The sequence below is a fragment of the Anopheles merus genome, chromosome 3R, assembly GCF_017562075.2.
Source record: "Anopheles merus strain MAF chromosome 3R, AmerM5.1, whole genome shotgun sequence".
NCBI lineage: Eukaryota > Metazoa > Arthropoda > Insecta > Diptera > Culicidae > Anopheles > Anopheles merus.
Genome location: NC_054084.1, coordinates 34,798,336 through 34,817,556, shown reverse-complemented (window position 1 = coordinate 34,817,556; position 19,221 = coordinate 34,798,336). Strand labels below are relative to the sequence as shown.

The 19,221-nt window shown below is 46.7% G+C and overlaps 1 protein-coding gene across 9 annotated transcripts in view; it reads left to right on the top strand.

Moving 5' to 3' along the window:
• The window catches only part of LOC121596586 (rap1 GTPase-activating protein 1), a 160,225-nt gene that overhangs the window by 46,140 nt on the left and 94,864 nt on the right, over window positions 1-19,221 (top strand). The window contains exon 1 of one of the 9 annotated variants that reach the window (XM_041921662.1): window positions 15,031-16,231. The exons of 6 other annotated variants lie outside the window; for them this stretch is intronic. Coding sequence is in view for 2 of the 3 variants with exons in the window: in XM_041921655.1 (XP_041777589.1) it covers window positions 16,965-17,038 (74 nt within the window). In the remaining variant the exon portion in view is untranslated. Of the gene's footprint in view, window positions 1-15,030; window positions 16,232-16,269; window positions 17,039-19,221 lie in introns of those variants that run through there. 2 more of the 9 variants (XM_041921656.1, XM_041921655.1) reach the window with 2 other exon arrangements.

Sequence of the window (19,221 nt, the reverse complement as noted above, 5' to 3'; positions counted from 1 at the left end):
CACGTTTGAACCATTCACCATTGTGTTGACAATTTCTTTCCCAATGCGATTTTAATCTCCCAGAGCTGTCGCCGTAAAGTATAAAACCATTCCCTTTTGCGGACTCCAAATATGAGCCCCAAAAAAGCAGTCGTTTGTTTTGTGTTTGTGTGTTGACAGCGTTTTGGCGAAAGTGGCGCGAGCTGGAAACACACGTGTTGTTTTGACTCATTTGCGCAACGCAAACGAGGTCGATACGGGGTGCGTATCGTGCTGGAGTGTCCTCATCTGCATTGACATTGGCATTGACCATTGTGCAGAAGTGGAAAGACTTTCTTTTTCTTTCCTCTACTGCTTTGCTGAAGATCGCTCAAGACTCCCAGCCGGAATGGTATCGAGGTCTTGCGATCGAGGTCTTCGAATCGTACGCTTAATTAGCGAAAAGGCACTATGGACCAGTGTGCTCTATGGTATCTTATTAAAAAGATACTCATCTGGTGCAAGTACACCTCTTTGTCCATCTTGAACATGAGAATGTTAACAGAGACAGAGAGAGAAGGAGAGAAAGAGAGAAAGAGTATGTAAGATGGGTCTAATACCACCCGCTCTCGGACTCGATTGATGTAACCCCAATATCCATAATGGCCTAAATGTAAAACTGATTTTTATGCCAAGAGTGATGGTGCTGGTCGGGGCACTTTAGAGCGCTGCTTACCATCCCGTGTGCGCCATTCGTACGCAAAGTTCGTTTTCTATTAAATTACGTTTGGAAACAAAACCCCCGACGCCACAAACCAACGAAACGAAAGTTTCTTCGTGATCGTGTAAAGAAGATGTGCATTAGCACGGCGCTCAGGCTGGCCGAAAAATCCTTTGCCTTACGGGTGGAATGTTCGTTAGCGAGGCCGCAATCGTTACGTTTTCTTACATTTGAATGTGCGTTCACGTGCAGGAATTGGACGATCACGAATTTTAGTGCGCGTCTGGATTTATGGTTTTTTTTAGATGGACGTACTAAGGCACTTTTCCCTCACTAAATGGTATGGTTATTTAACTGCGAAAGGGAAATGTGAAAATAATACACATCATACCATAAAAAGCTACTCGTTTCTTTCACCATTTACTGTACAGAAAAACTTTAACTAATAACATGTTTTTTCTCCTTTCGTTGCAGGTATGTTTCCAAGCAATTCCAAGCTGTTACAAGTGATGATGATTCAGAGCTCCACTGCAATCTGCCGTCCGTGGGGTCATTAGTTGGTTGTACTTGTACTGTAATTCACTTCATCATTAGGTCCGATTTATATTATGCACACACTTTGCTACTCTTTTGAAGAACACCCGCGAACTCTCAAGCCGAGTCAGCCGAAGAAGTCCCACTATAAATCCCCAATGTTTATGACATCATCAAGCAAAGACGTTGACCGGTTTTGACCTACAAACGCGGCGCGCCTTAGTCAGCTTTATTTAGAAGTGATTCGCTAGAACTCAAGCACCATCGAAATGGGCTGGCGAAGAGAAAAGGCATATTGTGGTCAATGAGTACTCGCGGAACGGTACTGTCATTCCCCGTGCCTTCCGGACGGGGGCTAGTCTTCCGGAACACGCGCGTCTACCGTCTGTCGGTATTTGCGCCGCCGGTTGAAGCAGAAGGGCTTGTAAAAGAGAGAAGCACAAAAACAAACGCACGCACCGAGAATTTACACCGTCAGGGGAAGGACGCTGTTGCGGGCGGGCGGACTGCGCTGATTATGTAGCAATTGAAGTGGAAGAACGGAACAAACACCGTAAGACCTGGTGAGGGGTCCCTAGACTAGAATGCTTGCGCACCTTAATCGATGGGAATGATTGAGACAAATTTGGGATGGTGCTGAGAGCTGGTGGGTAAAGAGAAATAGCAAATACTATTAGCTTGCCAAGAAGAGAACGACCGCCCGCTACCGCAGACCAAACGTAAACAGAAAAGAGTGGCATGCGGATACGTATTCGCAGCCGTTTCGCGTCGTCGTCTCGCATCATCCCATCCACCCAAAGACACCTGTACGGCTGAAACCAATTCGCCCGAAGGCCGTTCCGCGGTGATGGGTTTTCGCCACAGCATGAAGGAAAATCAAATCGCCCCAGCGCCGCCGCCGCCACCGCGCACTGCTCATTAGCGTTAGCGATGGGATCTCGCGGCGCCTTGGCTCGTAAGCGCCTGATAGGCGGCAACACGCAGAGTCGATCGCTCGCGGGTATAACGTACAATTCAAACCACAACAGTGCGCCCGCGTGTACGCCTTCTAACCGCCAACCCCAGTTTGCGCCAGGTAAGCTGGTATGGAACACACTGGCTACGGTTCACCGCGCGCGCGCGCTCTGCTTACTTTGTCCGCTCTGTTGTGAGCGTTTGCCCCTGGGCGGTAGGCAATCGCAATGCACATCGCAGCCGAGCGTGAAAGGGTTTAGGTCAGGGATGAGCAAACGCACTGTTTGATATGTACAGTGGTCATGGCATTAAAGTTTACTTACAGAGTTTATTTAAGAGCGCTGTACATGTTTTTGGAGGCATATTTAACTTATTTATATAAATACTTTAATTACTATTTTAATATCTGCAACGTTTTTGAGCAATATAGATTGTAAGATCTTTACAGCTTCGATGTATCATGTTAGAATTGGGTCTTAAACATGTTGATGTTGTTTATTTATTTGCTTTTAAATAGACTTTCTTCAATCTCTCATGTTTAAAACAATCTTCATTGGATGAATGATGATTCTTATCTCATATTTTTGTCTGCTACCTGCAGTGAGCTATCTCTTCAGCATCACAGTAATATGCAATTATAAACATAAACGTTGAGCATCCCTGTGGGAGAGAACCCTTAACCGGAAGGATACAATGATCCCTTTTTTCCTGTAGCGAATTGAATCATTGCGTGAAGAAAAAAAAAAGAAATTAAACACCGTCAATAAAAATATGTTACATTTCACCTTTCCTCGACAAAACCCCTTTTTTTGTGGCTCCCTCAGGGAGTCTGGGCTCGGCCGATCGGTCTTCCGCGTGCCATCCCGGCTATTGGATGTTCGGGTTGGAAAGATACACACAGGGCACGGGCACGCCCCGAAGCAATCAGCACAAATGTTTGCTTTTCCTTGCACAAATGTTACCACACACACACACACACACACCCGGTTCAAGTTCAAGAAGGTTGAGAAGCGTTTTGTTTGTTTGGTGTTTTGATAGATGTAGTGAAAGGATTGAAGGATTTTTTTCTGGTGTTTTATATTCAAAGCAATGCAATGTATACGCATCGATTTATCCTCAGATTCAAAGGACTTTGCAACCCTTTTCAATCGTCGGTGGGTTATTAACATATTTTTATTTTCGGTTTATGCTGTGTTGTCGGCGGTGTGCGCGAGTGTAAAAGTGTAACATACGGTATGGGTGGATCCTGCCTCGCTCACTGCTGGGCACTTCCGCTGCGTGAAAGGATATACGCATGGTTGCGTAGCGCCAAGGGAAAGGGACGACTGAGTTACCGCGTGGACGCGTCTGGAAAAAGTATCTGTTACATATTTTGAATATTGCAACGCGCGCGTGATTTTGTCCTGGTCTTCTGCCCGGGCCAATATCTCACGTGTTTTTGAGACGCCAAATTTACATGCCTTTGAAGAATGCCGTTTGTAACCATGGCGGCCGCGTGACACTCGTGCAGCACAAATCTCATTAGAAAATGGTTTATTTTAATGAAGCATAATATTTCGTCTGGGTGAAGTAGGTACAATAATAGTACCTTGCATTCATATTTCTATTCTGTTTTTCCTCTCTCTCACTCTCTCTTTCTCCCGGTCGGCTACATTCTGTGGGAAATATTGAGTGCGAGCTGTTGAGTTTGATGAATTTTAAAGACTCTTTTGTGTGTCCTAGACAGGCCTGGCATATTTGCTCGGTCGCGTTAGCGGAGCAGTGAAAAGCGTTTGCGAGCTATAATGATAATGTGCTCAATATTTTCATAGCTCAGTCGCGGAAAATGAATGCTTCGCTGCCTAACGTAGCGTTATTAAATATTCAAGTACCTCTGTCGCAAATGGAAAAGTAATAAACATCGCCAACAACAAGGAGAGGATGTAAAAGGCATTACACACACAAAAAAAGTTACAAACAACCACTTGGTAATGACACCTTGGGGACTCATTTAACGGTTGTCTTGTAAAGCATAATATGTTTTTTTTGTGTATTGCTTTCATTCCTCCCAGATTCTCCGTGTCTTGCCTTATTTGCTTTTAGGCTTGTGCTCAGCGCTGTCACTGGAGGAAAAACTGTTTTTACAAATGGGCGAAAGAAAAAAAAAAAAACAGAAGGTCCTTAGACTAGTTTTATGATGACACGGTTGTTTTTTGTCGCTTTCCGCGACAGAACTCAAGATTTATGCCGGTTTCTGCCGCTGTGCGCTAACTAGCGAGAAAATGAGGTTCCTACGAGACCAGAAGCAAGAAGCAAAAAAAAAGGTGCTACACACTAAACCACAGCCACAGCCAAGTCCTCCGCCGTGAGGGTCCCGTGAAGTGGATAATGGAGTGGCAACGAGGGACGAGAAGAAGGAGAAGGACAAAAAACAGCCTCATGCAAGTAATACAAACTTTAATCGTCATTAAACGATTCAGCCAACTGAGTCGCTGTTGTGGTGTGTCTCCCTGGTTCGTCTACCCTCAAAGCAACGGGGAGGTTTCTTCCTTTAAGGGTTGTGTTCTACCCCGGCAGGCCAGACCAACGACGACGACGACGACGACGACGCCGACGTTCACAGCTTCTTGTCGTACAAATAGTTTCGGATCGGATGCTTGAGTTTTTATTCGCCTGTCCCGACCGTACTTCCGTGTGCAAAAGAAGCGGCATACGTCACCGTGGTCCTTTTTTTCGGGATTGTTGCTTTTTTATTTACACGCGTATTAAAGGACACAGAAAAAGTAGGACTAAAATGTCGTTCCACGCTTGAGGGTGAGGTGTTCGAGAAAACGGTTCCTCGTGTTAGCAGCAAGATCCTTTATCGCACACATTCGCCTTCGCCGTCGGGATGGCCGACGTACACGGCCCTTGGTGGTATACTTGGAGTGGCAAAAACCTGTGACTCAAAAAAAGAGGTTTTGAAGGAAACGGTATGGAAATGAAGACAAGAATGACACCCAGACGGTCGACGGTGGAGAAGAACGAAATACACAGGATGATGCTGATGATGATGATGACGTTCACGTAGCAAACTGGGAACAACAGCGAACAGGAATCTCATCACACTTTGTGAATATGTACGGCCTATAGAACACACACACACACAGTTGTATCTTGGGAACGCCGGAACCTTAAAAAAGCTGATGGAAAGGCTGGAACCTACGGACGGAAACTTGTTAGCAATGAATGGATGCTGGTGGATGCAAAAAAGAAGGAAAAATGTTGAATGAAATTGGCGCACAACATCTTTATCTGAAACGTGTCGGGGTTTTGCTGAATGCGCACGAGGAGAAACGCAAAAAAAAGGATACTTCCATTGCTGGTGGACTTTCGGGAGATGATCAAATTGAAAGATCTTTGGGAGTTTCTGTTGGATGAATTGAACGTTGTTTGAAATGATGTCGAAACTGTTTTTCGTCCAAATTATCACGATAGATCTGTGCAGAATTCGTGAAGACTTGAATGCATCTCCATTCCAAGGGGAGAGTACCTGGAGCTTAGTGTCTCCACAAAGATCTTGGATTTTTTTTTCACTGGGATCTTATTCAAACTTAAAGAAAAGGTTTGATTTCCACGAATTAGATGCTGTACAATGAAATGCTTGCACAACATAAAGTTACTGGACGACAGCTACTGTCTGAAGGGTGACTTTTCTCATTTTTGCTATCAGAGAAACCCAGAGGTACCCAGAAAGAAGCAAAAGTGATCCAAAAACTTGGTAGGAAACACGAGTTAAGCAAGAATGTGCTCCCGCTCTAACTGGAAATGTCTCAATGGCATCGGAGCGCGAGCGAAAAGGGGGAAGGATTCGCTTGACTTCAGCGCTGGCGACAGATATTCCGTGTCGAATGAAGTGTGTACGATGAAAGGAAAGGATTCTCACTTTCCGTAGCGCAAAATTTGTCTTCACATTTCATGACGAAATTCTAGCTCACACGAACTAACTCCATGCTCTTACGCCGCAGCATTTCGAAACGATGCGTGAAACGGTACGCATACATTTTCCGTTTTAAACTTTCCCATAATTCATCCGCTTGTTGTAGTGGGGGGAGAGTTTTCTCTCACATCGACTGCCGCAGTGGGACATAAATTTTGCCGTAGAAAGTGCATCGAGCGAACTCTTCTCGCATTACTTCTGCACCGAGTGGTACAGAGTCAAGGGTGTGGTGGCAAGCGCACCACGAGAGCACTGTTGAACAACGGACGGGAAAACTGACTCAAGAAGTTGCAAGTTCTCCAAGTTTTCTTTGCCTCTTAGCTTCTTGAGACAAGGGAAAGCGTAACTTCTTGAGTGCTACCGTCTTTCGACGGAGGCTCCCAGGGAAACCCAGACACAGACCCAGACGTGTGCAACAGGTCCCCGGGGAATGCATACGGAGGCATGCGCATTGTTTGCTACTGCCTGCAAGGAGGCACTCTTGCTCCGGCGAGCAGAAAGACTAAAGCCACGACCGAGAGGTGTCTCCTGCTGGTTGGATTGTTTTTGTGTGCAACGTTTTGAGCCCTGCCTGCGGGCGCTACTGCATTATCCTTGTCCAGAATCTAGGGGTTTTTGCAAATCGAATTCGAATCGAATTCTGAAGGTGAATCCACCCCTGGCGCAAATACGGAGCGGGAGATAAGCTTTTGATCCTAGCAGTGTGCTTTCACCGCGGTAACCAGCATTGTTTTGATTTATCTTTCCGATGCTTCCGTTCTGGGAGAAGGAGTTTTAAGACACAGAAAAACACACACAAATAGAACTCCTCTGCATCATTTCCAAGGGTCCTCGGAAATTGGTGCTACCCGGTTTCGCAAACGCTAGCTCCGAAATATCCTGGGGAAGTTCAACGGTTCTTGTTGTTGGTGGAAACCCCCCCCCCCCACCACCCGTTTCTAATAGCTTCCGTTTATCGTTCGAGAAATTCAATTTCCTGACAGGAACCATAGCAGTAGTTGCTTCGAACAATAAAGCCGGCATCATGTGCAGGGTCTGATTGTTTCGCCTGAATAAAGGTTAATTTGTAGATGTAGACCCGGTCGGGTTCTGTCTGGGCGCTAATCGACCCATAAATATCGTAGCTTAGAACAAGAGGAGTCAGCAACAGCACTGGCAGCAGCAGCAGAAGCAACCGAACAATGCTCATTCATTTGCTTTAACTAAATTAATTTTATAAATTACCGTATTACCCCAGCCATGTTGTGTGTCGGTGTGAGCTGTACCTTTCGGTACACAGAATTTCCGATGCCCAACACATGTCTGGCGCACACACGTAATTGCCATTAACTCTCGGGGCCAAACCTTCCCGCGCAACCCTCAATTCCTCCTCTTGCTCCACCTCTCTCGCTAGAATTTAGATTTGGTTGGCTAAAGAACCGAACTACATAAATCCTCCCTCACCCACAGACACACACACACACACACGCATTGAAGGCTTGATTATTGCTCATTATACGCGGATAGGCGCGCGCGCGCGCAAGCATTTGCGTAAGCGCACGGCAATATTCAATCAACTGTTGCAAACTGACCATAAAACGGTTCCGGAATCGGAATCAAACAACAGAACGGACCTCTCTTACACTTCCTCCCGTTTCGTTCCTTTGCGACCCTTTCCGTTCGATATTAACGCACATATGGGTGTTTGCTGTACGGTGATGGGCCGTGCAGGCTGTGTTTGCCTTTCGTTTGGCGCTGATAACCTTTTGCGGTGTGTTTTCCACGTCCCGTCCCGATGCCGGAAGGCACCGGCATGGACGTCCGCTAGAACGCCGAGCATGAAATAGCAAAACAATAGTGCGCATTAATTGCTAGAAGAGAAAAAAAAAACCCGGTGAAATATAGCGAAAAAGAGGAGACACGAGGAGAAAAAAAAACACAAAACACGAGAGGGAAAACAATTGGATTACACCGGGATATTCTTCTGTGTGGAAGGCTAGACACAGTAAATAGCAACCCACTAGACCTCCTGCACGTTTGGATCAACACGGTGTGGTGACCCCGTGGACCGGCGCGTGTGGTGGCCGAAGGGATAAGAAGCAGCTTTAGGGCATTTCGGACCCCAAACACATATGCGCTGATGCTTGCTTTTGCTTGCCTCTCTCTCTCTCGTGGCTCGTTAGTAGACAAACCCTGGCCAAACGGTGGTCATGGTCACGGGCTGATTGGGATGCGCGAAGTGGCCAAGGGCACAAATGATGAGGGGGACCCTTCGGGATAAAACAAAACCAAAGAAGGAAGGAAAAAAAACAAACGAATTGTGTCCCGTTATCGAACGTCAAACCACTGGCAGTGGCGGGACAAATTTGCGCACCGATCGTACCGTGTTCTGTCCCGTTTGCTGTCCACCTTCTTCGAGGGGGGAGAAGAAGCAGCAGTGGCAAATTAAAAAGAGGGAAAAATCGTGACGCAACGGGCCCAAAAGCACGGGTCTCTAATCGTATGGTGCGCTGTGCGAAGGGCAATGCGCTTGATTGTATTGGCAGTCACACGCAGTCGTAACACGCTTCATGAAGCTGATGAATAGTAATTTATTGATTAGTGGTGTGTGCGCTCTCCCGTGTGTGCGCCAATCGGTTTCGGGTCTCGATCGAGCGACTGTTTGGGCTAGAACCAGAATCGTTGGTTCCTAAGCACAAGCATTCTTTTTTTACCGTTTCATTCTCTGTCCTCCCATCGACACACAGTTCTGGAGGCAATTTTCAAAACGAAACGAGGCATCCAGGAAAGAGAAGCGTGTAATAATGGCATTATCTAAAACTGGCTAAGAGGAAGCAACTGTTGCCAATAAAACACACGACACCACACCGGTGCGCTGCGCTGCAGTTTTAGGTGAAAGTGCCAGAGAAAGCAAACAAGCGCACTGTCAATGCGGAGGGTGATGCTGCTGCTGCGGCTGTTTTTTCGCACTAAATCATTTTCCGCATTTTTATTTCTCGATCCGTTTCCGTTTTTTTGTTTCGGTGTGCAAAGGGGGCTACGATTGATGCTCTCGACCATAGGCAAACACCACAAAGCAAACATAAGGGAATTTGGCCGAAAACAACAAATGGCCTGCTGAAGGTTGTGCTTGTTTTGTTTTTTATTACGAGCACTTCTAGCGAAGCTTCGGTGCTTAAACGACACTGTGTACTTTTGTCGCATTTTATAGAGGTAGTTTTATGTCGGGTTTTATGGACAACATATTACCTCAGCACCTCAGCAGCAGCACGGAGTCCCGTTTATGAGCCTCAAAGTCAAGATGTTTGAGCAAATAATCGACCTACAGAATGGCTTATTTGGTGCTCGAGATAGTTGTTTGAGGAGGAGAGTGTTTTCAATCAAACGTACTGCTGTGAGACACGTGGAAAAAGGTCCTAAATTAGCCACTCGTGTTTAGATGACACTTTTGCCCTCCCGATGTGTCTTTTTCACCTCATGAGTGTGTTAAAACTTTGACAAATCGAACACGAAACCACGATCACGGCACGATCCGCACGACCGGCTGATCATTAAAAGTTATTAACGACATCCACGGCGCTGTTCGGAAGAGCTTTGAGTGTTCGGAACTTTCGTTCAATAGTTTCCATACACTGGGACGATAGAAACCAGAGAGAGAGAGAGAGAGATAGAGAGAGAATGTCTGTGATTAACTTTGCCTGCTCGAAGTGTGGTTAGAACGATAGGGTGGCGAAATAACTTTGCCAGTGTCTTAAGACCTCTTCGCCGGTTGTTTCACGCTCCGGCCACTCGTGCGATGTATGTGTGCGTCTGTGGTTGGTAAGTTTCGTAACAAAATTTATCCCCGCACTTTTGCGGTTCTTTGGGCGGGAAACGCGAGAAGGCTCGGGCAGTAGCAGCAGTAGCAGCAGCAACAAAACTTATCTAAGAAACGTGAGCAATATCCTTCCTTCCGACACCGGCACAAACCTAATGAAGTAAGTACGTGATAAAGCTTTTATTATTTATTTCCTAGCCCGAGAGCCTCCGTAATGAAGTGGTTGGTGTGGCATGACGCGGGCACGCGTCAACGTTTAATGATGGGGTTTGAAGCTTAATTAATTAGACCAACCACATCAACCTGACGACACGTGGGAGCGTGTGTGTGTTTTGATTAGCCGAAAGGATCAGTTGGATCGAATGGAATAGAATTTAGCGCTACCGTTAGAGCATTTTTATGTTTTGTTATGCATATAAATGTTGATTTTTCCCTAACTCTAAAACGGAAGCGATTTATTCTACCGGAAGAGTGAATAAACGGATTATGCGCGATCGAAAAAGTCCTACCGCAGGGAATGCCTAAAACGCCGCACCAAACAACGCTGACCACGCACGAAAACCACCAGGGTGGCAATTTCCATATCTGCCACACGGCAATACGTCTCCCGGCCAGTTGGTGATGTAAGAGTTTTCTTTTTGCGCTGTGTTTTTTCGCACAGCTCTAAACACTCGGTCCAAAAAGGGCGGTTGGAGTGGACGGAAAATATGGTCAAGCAAACATACGAAACCGCGAACAGCAGCGCGCGGTTGACGCGCGCGCGTGTGTGTGTGGTGATTGTTTTTCGTGGTTCCCTTTTTTGTGGCTGCGGCTGTTGTCTAAATTGAAGCGTTGTTGTTCCTTCCGGTCTATGTCGTTGCAAACGTGGGGTAGGTTTCGTTGGTTCGTTTTTTTCCCAAATCGCTACGAGCGCTTGTCGAGCTACGGTCGATGTTCTGCTGCATAAAGCACCTGCAACGTGCGCCGTTAAGACAAACAAGTTCCACATCCACACACACACACGCCCAGGTGATGCTTTTGATGCTCCAGAGTGCTCAGGGGTTTGCGGGAGACATCATAAACCGTCATGGCCTGTCGGAAGTTCTGGGAGTTTGTTCAGTGCATTTAGGGCCTCCAGTGTTGTTGATTTTTGAGGCCGAAGCCGTCCCGAAGGTAACAATTTCATCCCTAGAACTCATGCCGTGAACGTGATTGTAGGTTTTTGTGTTCCTATATCCTAGCGCGTGTTGAAAATTCTAAGCATGATGACATCTAGGCGTTAATTTTTTATTTTGTTTGTTTGTGTTTTAGTTTTAACACGCTTTGCTTGCAACCATTTTTCATGAATATTGTGGGTTCATTCTGCTGGCTTAAAAGTTTAAAAAATAGCCTGGTCACTCACTTTTACGAAACATAAGAGTGAAAAAACCTCAACGGCTTTCAGGTGCTCTAGCGCTCTATCTTCATCAGAAATTAATTCCGTTTTCGGTTTTCGCTAAAGGGCAACGGTAGTGAACTACTTGCACATCACATCATATCGTGATTGAGCGACGGGATTGATGAGGTCGTCGTACACTTTATGCGGCTTGGTGTGGTGCTGCACACAGCCCACCAACATGTCCCAGACGACAAGCCCGTCCATGCCAGGTTGGGGCTGGTGGTAGGAAGCGATAATAACAACACGTCATCTTCACGACCAGACGAGACGAGACGACGAACCCGCGTCGCACATGACGGGAGAGCTTACCGAGCTTTCGTGACGAGACGTTTATGCGCCCCCAAGAGGAGGGGATTAATGTTTGATGATGGATTTTGCAGTCGATGTGTGGCGATATATAACCGTGGCCGAGCGCCAATGGCCGCCGGTCATGTACGCAAAATACGCGTCAGGTTTCTGGTGCCCACGGAGGAGGACGGGGTAGAGTGAGCGGAGCAGTAAATTTATGATAATTGCTCAACTTTCTTCACCAACAACACACTTGATGGGGGCGATTGAACTTCTGCTATTGAGCCGTACCTCAGTTCTGCATCGCAGTTCTTGCCCGCGGTAGAGACTCTTGTGGAAGGTAAGGAAAGTTTTCGGGAGGATTGCTTTACAAGAACAGAGCAAACAATGCGCAAAGAGGCTAAAAATCTGCTCGCGAAAACTAGTGAATTGAGTTGGGGGAAAAGTTTTGTGGAGATTTCCTTTGAGACTTTTGGATTGTGATTTACAGCCAGCGCTTGGAGTTGAATTACTTTGCATCTTCAAAAGAAAACCCTGGAATGAAATCTGGAGCCTCAAAAGATCAATCAAAAAGCGCACCCTGAGGTCTGCCCGGGTTCCGGACAGGTCAACTCTCAGCAGCGGAGCGATCACCTAGGCAGCTTTTCCTCATTTTCCAAAGGGTGTAATTATGTTTCTTCTTCAAACTCCCGCTTAAATGGCGGACCCCCCTCCCCTCCGTTAGGCCTACGGGGTAAGCTTGAATCGATCTGCAAACGGGCGTCCCGATTTACATACTCGTGCGCCTGCTCGCCTCGCCCGACCGGATTGATTCATTTTCCAGTGAAGTAGAAAGCATCTTCTTCCTCTTCGACACCTCCGATGCGCCCCCGGGTGGTGATGGTGGTGGTGCATCAAAAGCTTCTGATGGCTCCGGACATTTAATGTCCGCGCATACTCTTACTTTCGCATCAACAGCAACAACGGGTTCGAGATCTTCCATCAATTCCACTCTCACTTATGGCGGGAGGACGGAGACTGCCCCGCCGTTGCATTGCGTGCCCACAGTTTTGATCAATTTCCAGCCTCATCGGATGGTGTTTTCCATCATCACCGGTCCGCGGTCATGATTATACCTTGTGGGGTGGAGCCTTCGGCAATCTTCAATGTATCTCCCGCTGGCAGCGGGGGGGTCCCTATGATGGGGTGCACACACTCGCTGCTCCCTATGACCGAATGGTGATCGAAAATGGCTATTTATGAGCTGATGATCGTTTCACTTTCTGCCAGCCCCAAACGAATTCCGCCCCTCCCGATGAAGTTCGTGCGACGGATCAAATGTGTGTTTTTCGGAAAGATCTTCATCTTCAACTTCCGATTGAACCCTCGCTTCACCCATTTCTCCGTATTTTTTGTGTGTGCTGTGTATCCCATACCACGACTTAAAAAAATAGCAATTAATTCCTGTGTTTTTCTCAATTTTCCGACTAGCAAAAAAAAAAACACTCTGACTCATAATCGATCGAAAAAGCGCCGCCTCAAACACTTAATCGTGCGCATTGGGCATCATCGCCATCTCGCACGCAACTGGCACTTTGGGGTGCCGCCGCCACATACAAACGCACTTTCGCAGCGCTTAACTGCCACACACATATGCGCACCAAACAACAAAAAAAGGGATATGTCGGCAATCGGATTGTGGGCTTTCTCCGCTCTCCGCCGCGCAGAGCACGTGGTGCGTGCGCGTTGTTTGAGTGGTTTTTTTTTTTGCGCGCACAACATTCTTCCGGCTAGGAAAGAATGAGGATTTGGCTGTTGATTTGTTGGTTTTGTCAGTTTTTCGATTGGATGATAATTTGGAAGCAATTGTTTTGCTGTCGGTGGCACGCTCGATCGATTGGGTTTTTCGGCGATGAACAGTAGCACACGGGAGGGATGTTTCCGTGTTGTTTTTTTGTACCTGGTTACAGGATAAGGGTTAGAGGGCTTGTTGATTTTTTTTCGGGTGAAAAAGGGCTTTTTTACGGAAAAAAAATCAGCAATCAGAAAAGATTAGTTTTCGATTCTAACGAGTGTGTGTGGTGCAACTTGATTTCCCCCGGGAGGTGGAATCCGGCACCGGCTCAACGGATTGTTGCATCGTATTTTTTTTTGCTGTTGGCAGCAATTTGTTACTTTTGGCTTTACTTTGGTGCTTGTTATAATTACTTTTGCCGTGATTTATTTCGCGATAAGTTCATCCGTTATTGACGCTTTTGTACTACGTTCATCGCGTGACTGTTCCTACTTGATCTAAGCGATTGATTTATCACATTTTTGAAGTACTTAGAGGGGAAAGAGCTCCAAGTAAATTCTGATTCATTCAAAATAGTCTGAAATTTATTTATTTCCCTTCCATAATAAATTCAAATTGAAGTTCAAAGTCAGTTTCACTCTATTCATTAATAGCTCTTCATTTACGCTGTTCAAGGAAATCAACTGATTTTGATACAATTCCTCACATTTCTGACCTGTTGTGAGATTCAATTTTGGTTGTAAAACATAATTAAAACATAATTAAAATATCACTTAAATTTGTCTGCTGTATATCACGGCACCACCATCGAATAATCTTATCGGGAGCAGTTGATCACACTCGAAACCGGTTGCGTGTTCATCTGCTGCTGCAGCAGTTCTTCTAAACGTTTACGCTTTGGTTGGGTGCGCGGCAAAGGTGTCGAACCCCATGGTTGTGGGTTTCTTTGTTTTACGTTATTGCTTGAAATAGTTTGAACCGTTCGAGGGGTAATTACGGGGATTGATTTTTGTTGTATTTTTATAACGTTTTTATCTGAAAAGCGATTTTGAGATAGACAATATAGTAAAAATTTAAAATGATGTCTAGAATAAGTTTATAAATTGCCAGTTAACTGCGTTTTGTTGATGGTCGAGTGCTCCTGGTTTGGAGTTTTGATGTATTTTTAAAATCAAGACGATTCAAAGAATGGAATTGTAACTCATGTTATCATTCTTGCGATTTCAATTTATAAATAAAAAAAATATTTATAACATAAAATTATATAAAGTTCAAAATATATACCTGCAGATATCACGAACTCTCAACTTACGAATAAAAGTAATTTGAGTTTTAATATTAATTATTAGTAATTTCACCTGAACATTTTTAAAACTCTTAAATTTGTTATTATTTATGACACCGACCGAACGAAAATGAACTCACACACTCATTCATGATCGTGCGCAATTGTGTGTTCATCCCAGCGTTCATGAGATGATGAACCCTTCGCACCCCTCTGGCAAAGCACCGCAACCCTCCTAATGCCGTTCGATGCGCTTGGTCGGGGGCCCGGCACACAGTTGCGTTCGTTCGTTCGTTCGTTTGGCTCGTTCCCTTTACGCGCTCGTTCGTTCATTCCCGTCCACTGCTTCATTCGCTTGGCAAGCGTCGAAGGGAGCGGACGGTGTGCTGCGTGTGTGTGTTTTTCTTCCCCTAGAGCCGTTCGCGTTTGGTGCGTAATCATCGCGCGAGTTTTACCGGGCTCAACAGTACAGAGCAGTTGCGGTTTTTGTTGTTGTGCTAATCTGTGCGCTGATGATAACCCGGTTCCCGGTTTAAAGAACGTGTTGCGAGTGACGATTTTTGTTGTTGTTGGTCCACCGAAAGTGCACGGGCAGATAAAACACCCAGAAGTGTCTTGAAGAGAGGTGCGCAGGTGAATTCCGTTCCGTATATTCGCTTGATTCGACGGCCCACAACAAGATCACGTACTCAAGCCCTTCGCGAGCCGAGAGCAAAACGATACGATTGCAACAACAAAAAAGGGCGAGTGATTGCGTACAACAAGTGTGTTTTGTGTGTGTTTGGTCGACGATCATTTTTCCACCCCGGTTCTGGAGCGGCTTTTGGATGTTTTTGGTGTTTTGCGCTGCCTATTACTTTAAGTTACCAATTTTGTGTGTGTTAGTCGAAATAAGGTAAAACACAACCTTCACCCACCGACCGCGCAAACCGCGAAAACCTTAACGCGCACCCCCATCGAGTCGCGCAGACACGCGCGTGTGTGGCAGTGTTTAATTCAGGGCTTGTCGCGTTGTGGCCAACCGCCGCCTCATGTGTGTGTTGTGGGTGCGAAAAGAGTTGTACCTTAGAAGTGTATACGAGCGTGTGTGTGTGTGTTTAGGCCTCCTCCACGTGAACAACGCGTTCCAATTCGCGCATTCGGCCGTACGTAACCATTTGTCTGGGTCGATAAAATCGATACCGTCTCACAGCGCGTGAGACGATTGCAATTCGCTCTTGCTGCTATTGCCTTTGCGATCACCATCAACACGCTAAACACGCGTCCGTGTGTGTGTATGTGTCTGTGGAGTGTTCGGAGTGCCCTGTGAACGACAGGTGAAGCAACGCGTAATCGTGTACGGTGACTTATGAAACCGTGCCAGCAACAGAATCCGGAGCAGCAGAACGTTCACCGCACAAGTGCAGCTAGTGCAGAAAGCGAGGGCAAGAAGTGTGCAATCTGCCAGCAAAAGGCACAGTTGGGTCGGTTTTCCAGCCGGTAATCCACAGCCGGTACGACACTTGCGGAGAAGAAGCATACTCGCCATACCACATCCAGTTAGATAGTGAGTGTTATTAATAGCTGCGTGCGCGAATGTGTCACGCATTCTCGCAACAGGCGCGGGGGTTCGATAACCACATGACCATTCGCTAGCGACGGGGCACCCCGAACTTCTCACATTGATTCATCCATTATTGCTGCCTTGAGCTTTCGCTTGTTTGCTTTTTGCGCAATCCGCTTCCCGCATACTACTAACTCTCATGACAGCTCTGACTCATCTCACCGCCGCCAGTCGGATATGACGTTTGCGCCGCCGCTTGTTGTTAACCCATTGTGTGGTGCCGCGATGCCACAAACGCACCGAAACTAACGAGATATTTAACGAAACCCAAACGACAAACTATTATCATCCTCGATCGATCATCTTCGTCTAAAAATCTCACTTTCACCTTGGAGGGACTGACCACCTGTGCGATAGAAACTCCCTCCCCCCGAGAGTGCACGTGCGCGCGCGTGCGACTCTTTATCAGGGATCTTCATCTACACCGAACACGTGTCCAGAGCTCGAACCGAACGAGCCTTTGTGAACCCCAGTGCGGATCCCCGGCATCATCATTAGCGACGTCACGATTGGGCTGGTTACCCTTCCGGCGCCCTCGGGAGGACCGCCAGCAGCACCGGCCAGCTTTGGTCAACGTCGCTGGCGCCGCCGACTGCGAGAGGCAGGAAGGGCTAACGCAGCACCGAACCAGCCGGAGCAGCAGCAGCAGCCGGAGACAACCGAACCATCCGACAGAATGAAGTACCTAACGGCAGGGCACCGGGAATCGTACACCCTGGTCGCTCGCAAGAGGTACATGAAACGAATGCTGTATGTACATTAACACTTTTCGTCCCCACCACATCAACCCCGTAGAGAGGGCATCTTTGCGTCCGTAGACGTGGCCTCGCCTCATCCCGAGAAGGACAACATCCACCTAGCCAGTAGCAGTAGCACTTTGAGTTTGTCCGAGTAGAACTTCCGAGAAGTTGAAGGTTGACCGTAGTACCGTAGCTTAGCGCATCCAGTATTGATTGCCGTCGTAGTAGTGGTTGCCATTGCCATCATCATATCCTGTAGCATTGTCCCGTGTTGTTGGTGTCATCTTCTAACTCAAATTGTGGTTTCTTAATAAGATTATCGATTTCGATGCGCTTGCTCCCAAAGAACACTGTGTCATGGGAACTGCTGCTTTGCCTGCGAAAAAACTTCTTCAAAATCCGCCGGCTGGCCGGAAGATGTCGATTGTGGTCGTGGTCGTCGCTGTAGTCTTGGAAAGAAGATGCTTTATCGGACAGCTTTATTGCGCCTAATTGATCATTAAAAATGCATTTCTGGCTTTTCGTTGCTCATCACATTTCATGTCGCTTCTTTTTGGTTTGATTTTTTCGTGATCGTTTTATTAGGGGGGTTGCGTTCTTGAATTTCTGGTTTCGTACCAGAAATTGACTTCAGGTTTTACTTTATATCTCTTTCACTCTCTCTCTCTCTCTCTCTGCCGCGTGCGTTAGCATTCACTTTCTATCGCGCCCAAGTGAAGTAATGTTGCGAGATGTTGCGTTAAATTTACCGCCCTTGCTGGCAAAACAAAAACACCACACGCACAATCTCCAACGATGAAAGCAGATATTGACCGATGCAAGTCGCAAACACCTCCACGCTAGGGAAGATGGAGAGGAATTAAAAAAAAAACAAAGTCCAACATTACAAATAACGTACGACGGTTTGGCGCGTTTCAGATCATTATCTTTCATGGACGATTTTACAGGCTCAGGTTTTCTCTCTCTGTCTCTCTCTTTTTTTTTTTTTTTTTGAGGGTGGTGGGTGTAATGATGTGGACGCAATTTTTGTGGGGTCTTGTGTTTGGAAAGGGAAATGCTACTAGAGGCCATGCCAAACGAAAACGCTGGGCGGACGCGAAAATAAAAACACATTTTGCAAGATTTACACATACCATCAGGTTTCGTTTTTGGCCGTTTTTTGTTGATCGTCACCCCCCGCGCTCACCAGGCGCAGTAGTGCAGTGATGATGGGGTGGCGGGCGCACGAAGAATCAGCGAACCGAAGATGGTAGACACATTTGGCGACTGTTGAACCGGGCTCCTAGGCTTAGACCTAGGCTTGAGATTGGAAAACATGGAAAAGATAATTGTAAAAAGTATATTCACATCATACACGTGCAAAGTGGATGGGGGAAACGGTCCACTTATTTGCTTTATTTTTCGGTTCAAAATACTGATGATGACATCAATATATCCTAATGAGGGGGGGTTCGTTGGCTAGCTGCTTATCAGCGAGAGCTGCAACTGGCATTCAATCACCTCCGCTAATGGGACGTTCAGGGCGGCCGTTCGGTGGCAACTACTGGTCCGTTTGTTGTGGTTGCCTTTTCTTTATCGTCCCATAAAACACACACTTCAGAGGCCGTTCTGTTCCAATCGCGCCCGGTCCAATTCCCAATTAAAGTGTGCCCTCACCGTCCACTCAACTTCCTTTCACTTGCCCGAGAAGCGCAAAACGCGCGGTGAAGCGGCCCAGTGAGAGAAGGTGTCAAGAATTACCGATGCAATATGCAATATTACACAAAACCGCCCACACTTGAAAGCATTTCAAGCATGCAGCTCCAGCCAAAAAAGGAGAGTTATGGCGGTGGTGCTAGTTCAGTGCGTCCGGTTGCGGTCCGTTTGCGCCCTCTCTCGCTGTCTCCCCGTCGTGATTTAGCTTATAATTTATGAAAACTTATCTGCTAGGGCCATTTTTCATAGCCCCCGATTCAACTGCTCCATTCTCCCACCTGAACCACCTGAATACGCGGGCATACGCAGACTGCAGATGCAACTGCATCAACTGGGACCTTCCCACGCCTGCGGCGGAACGTCATTGTCCCAAGAACCGGGCCCGGGCCCGAACAGAATATGCCGCTAACGATCGATTCCGCAGACAGGTTGGCTAGCGCAGGCAAAACAGAAGCGCAAAGCCTAATGGTTGTGTGTGGCGCAACGGACATATTCTGC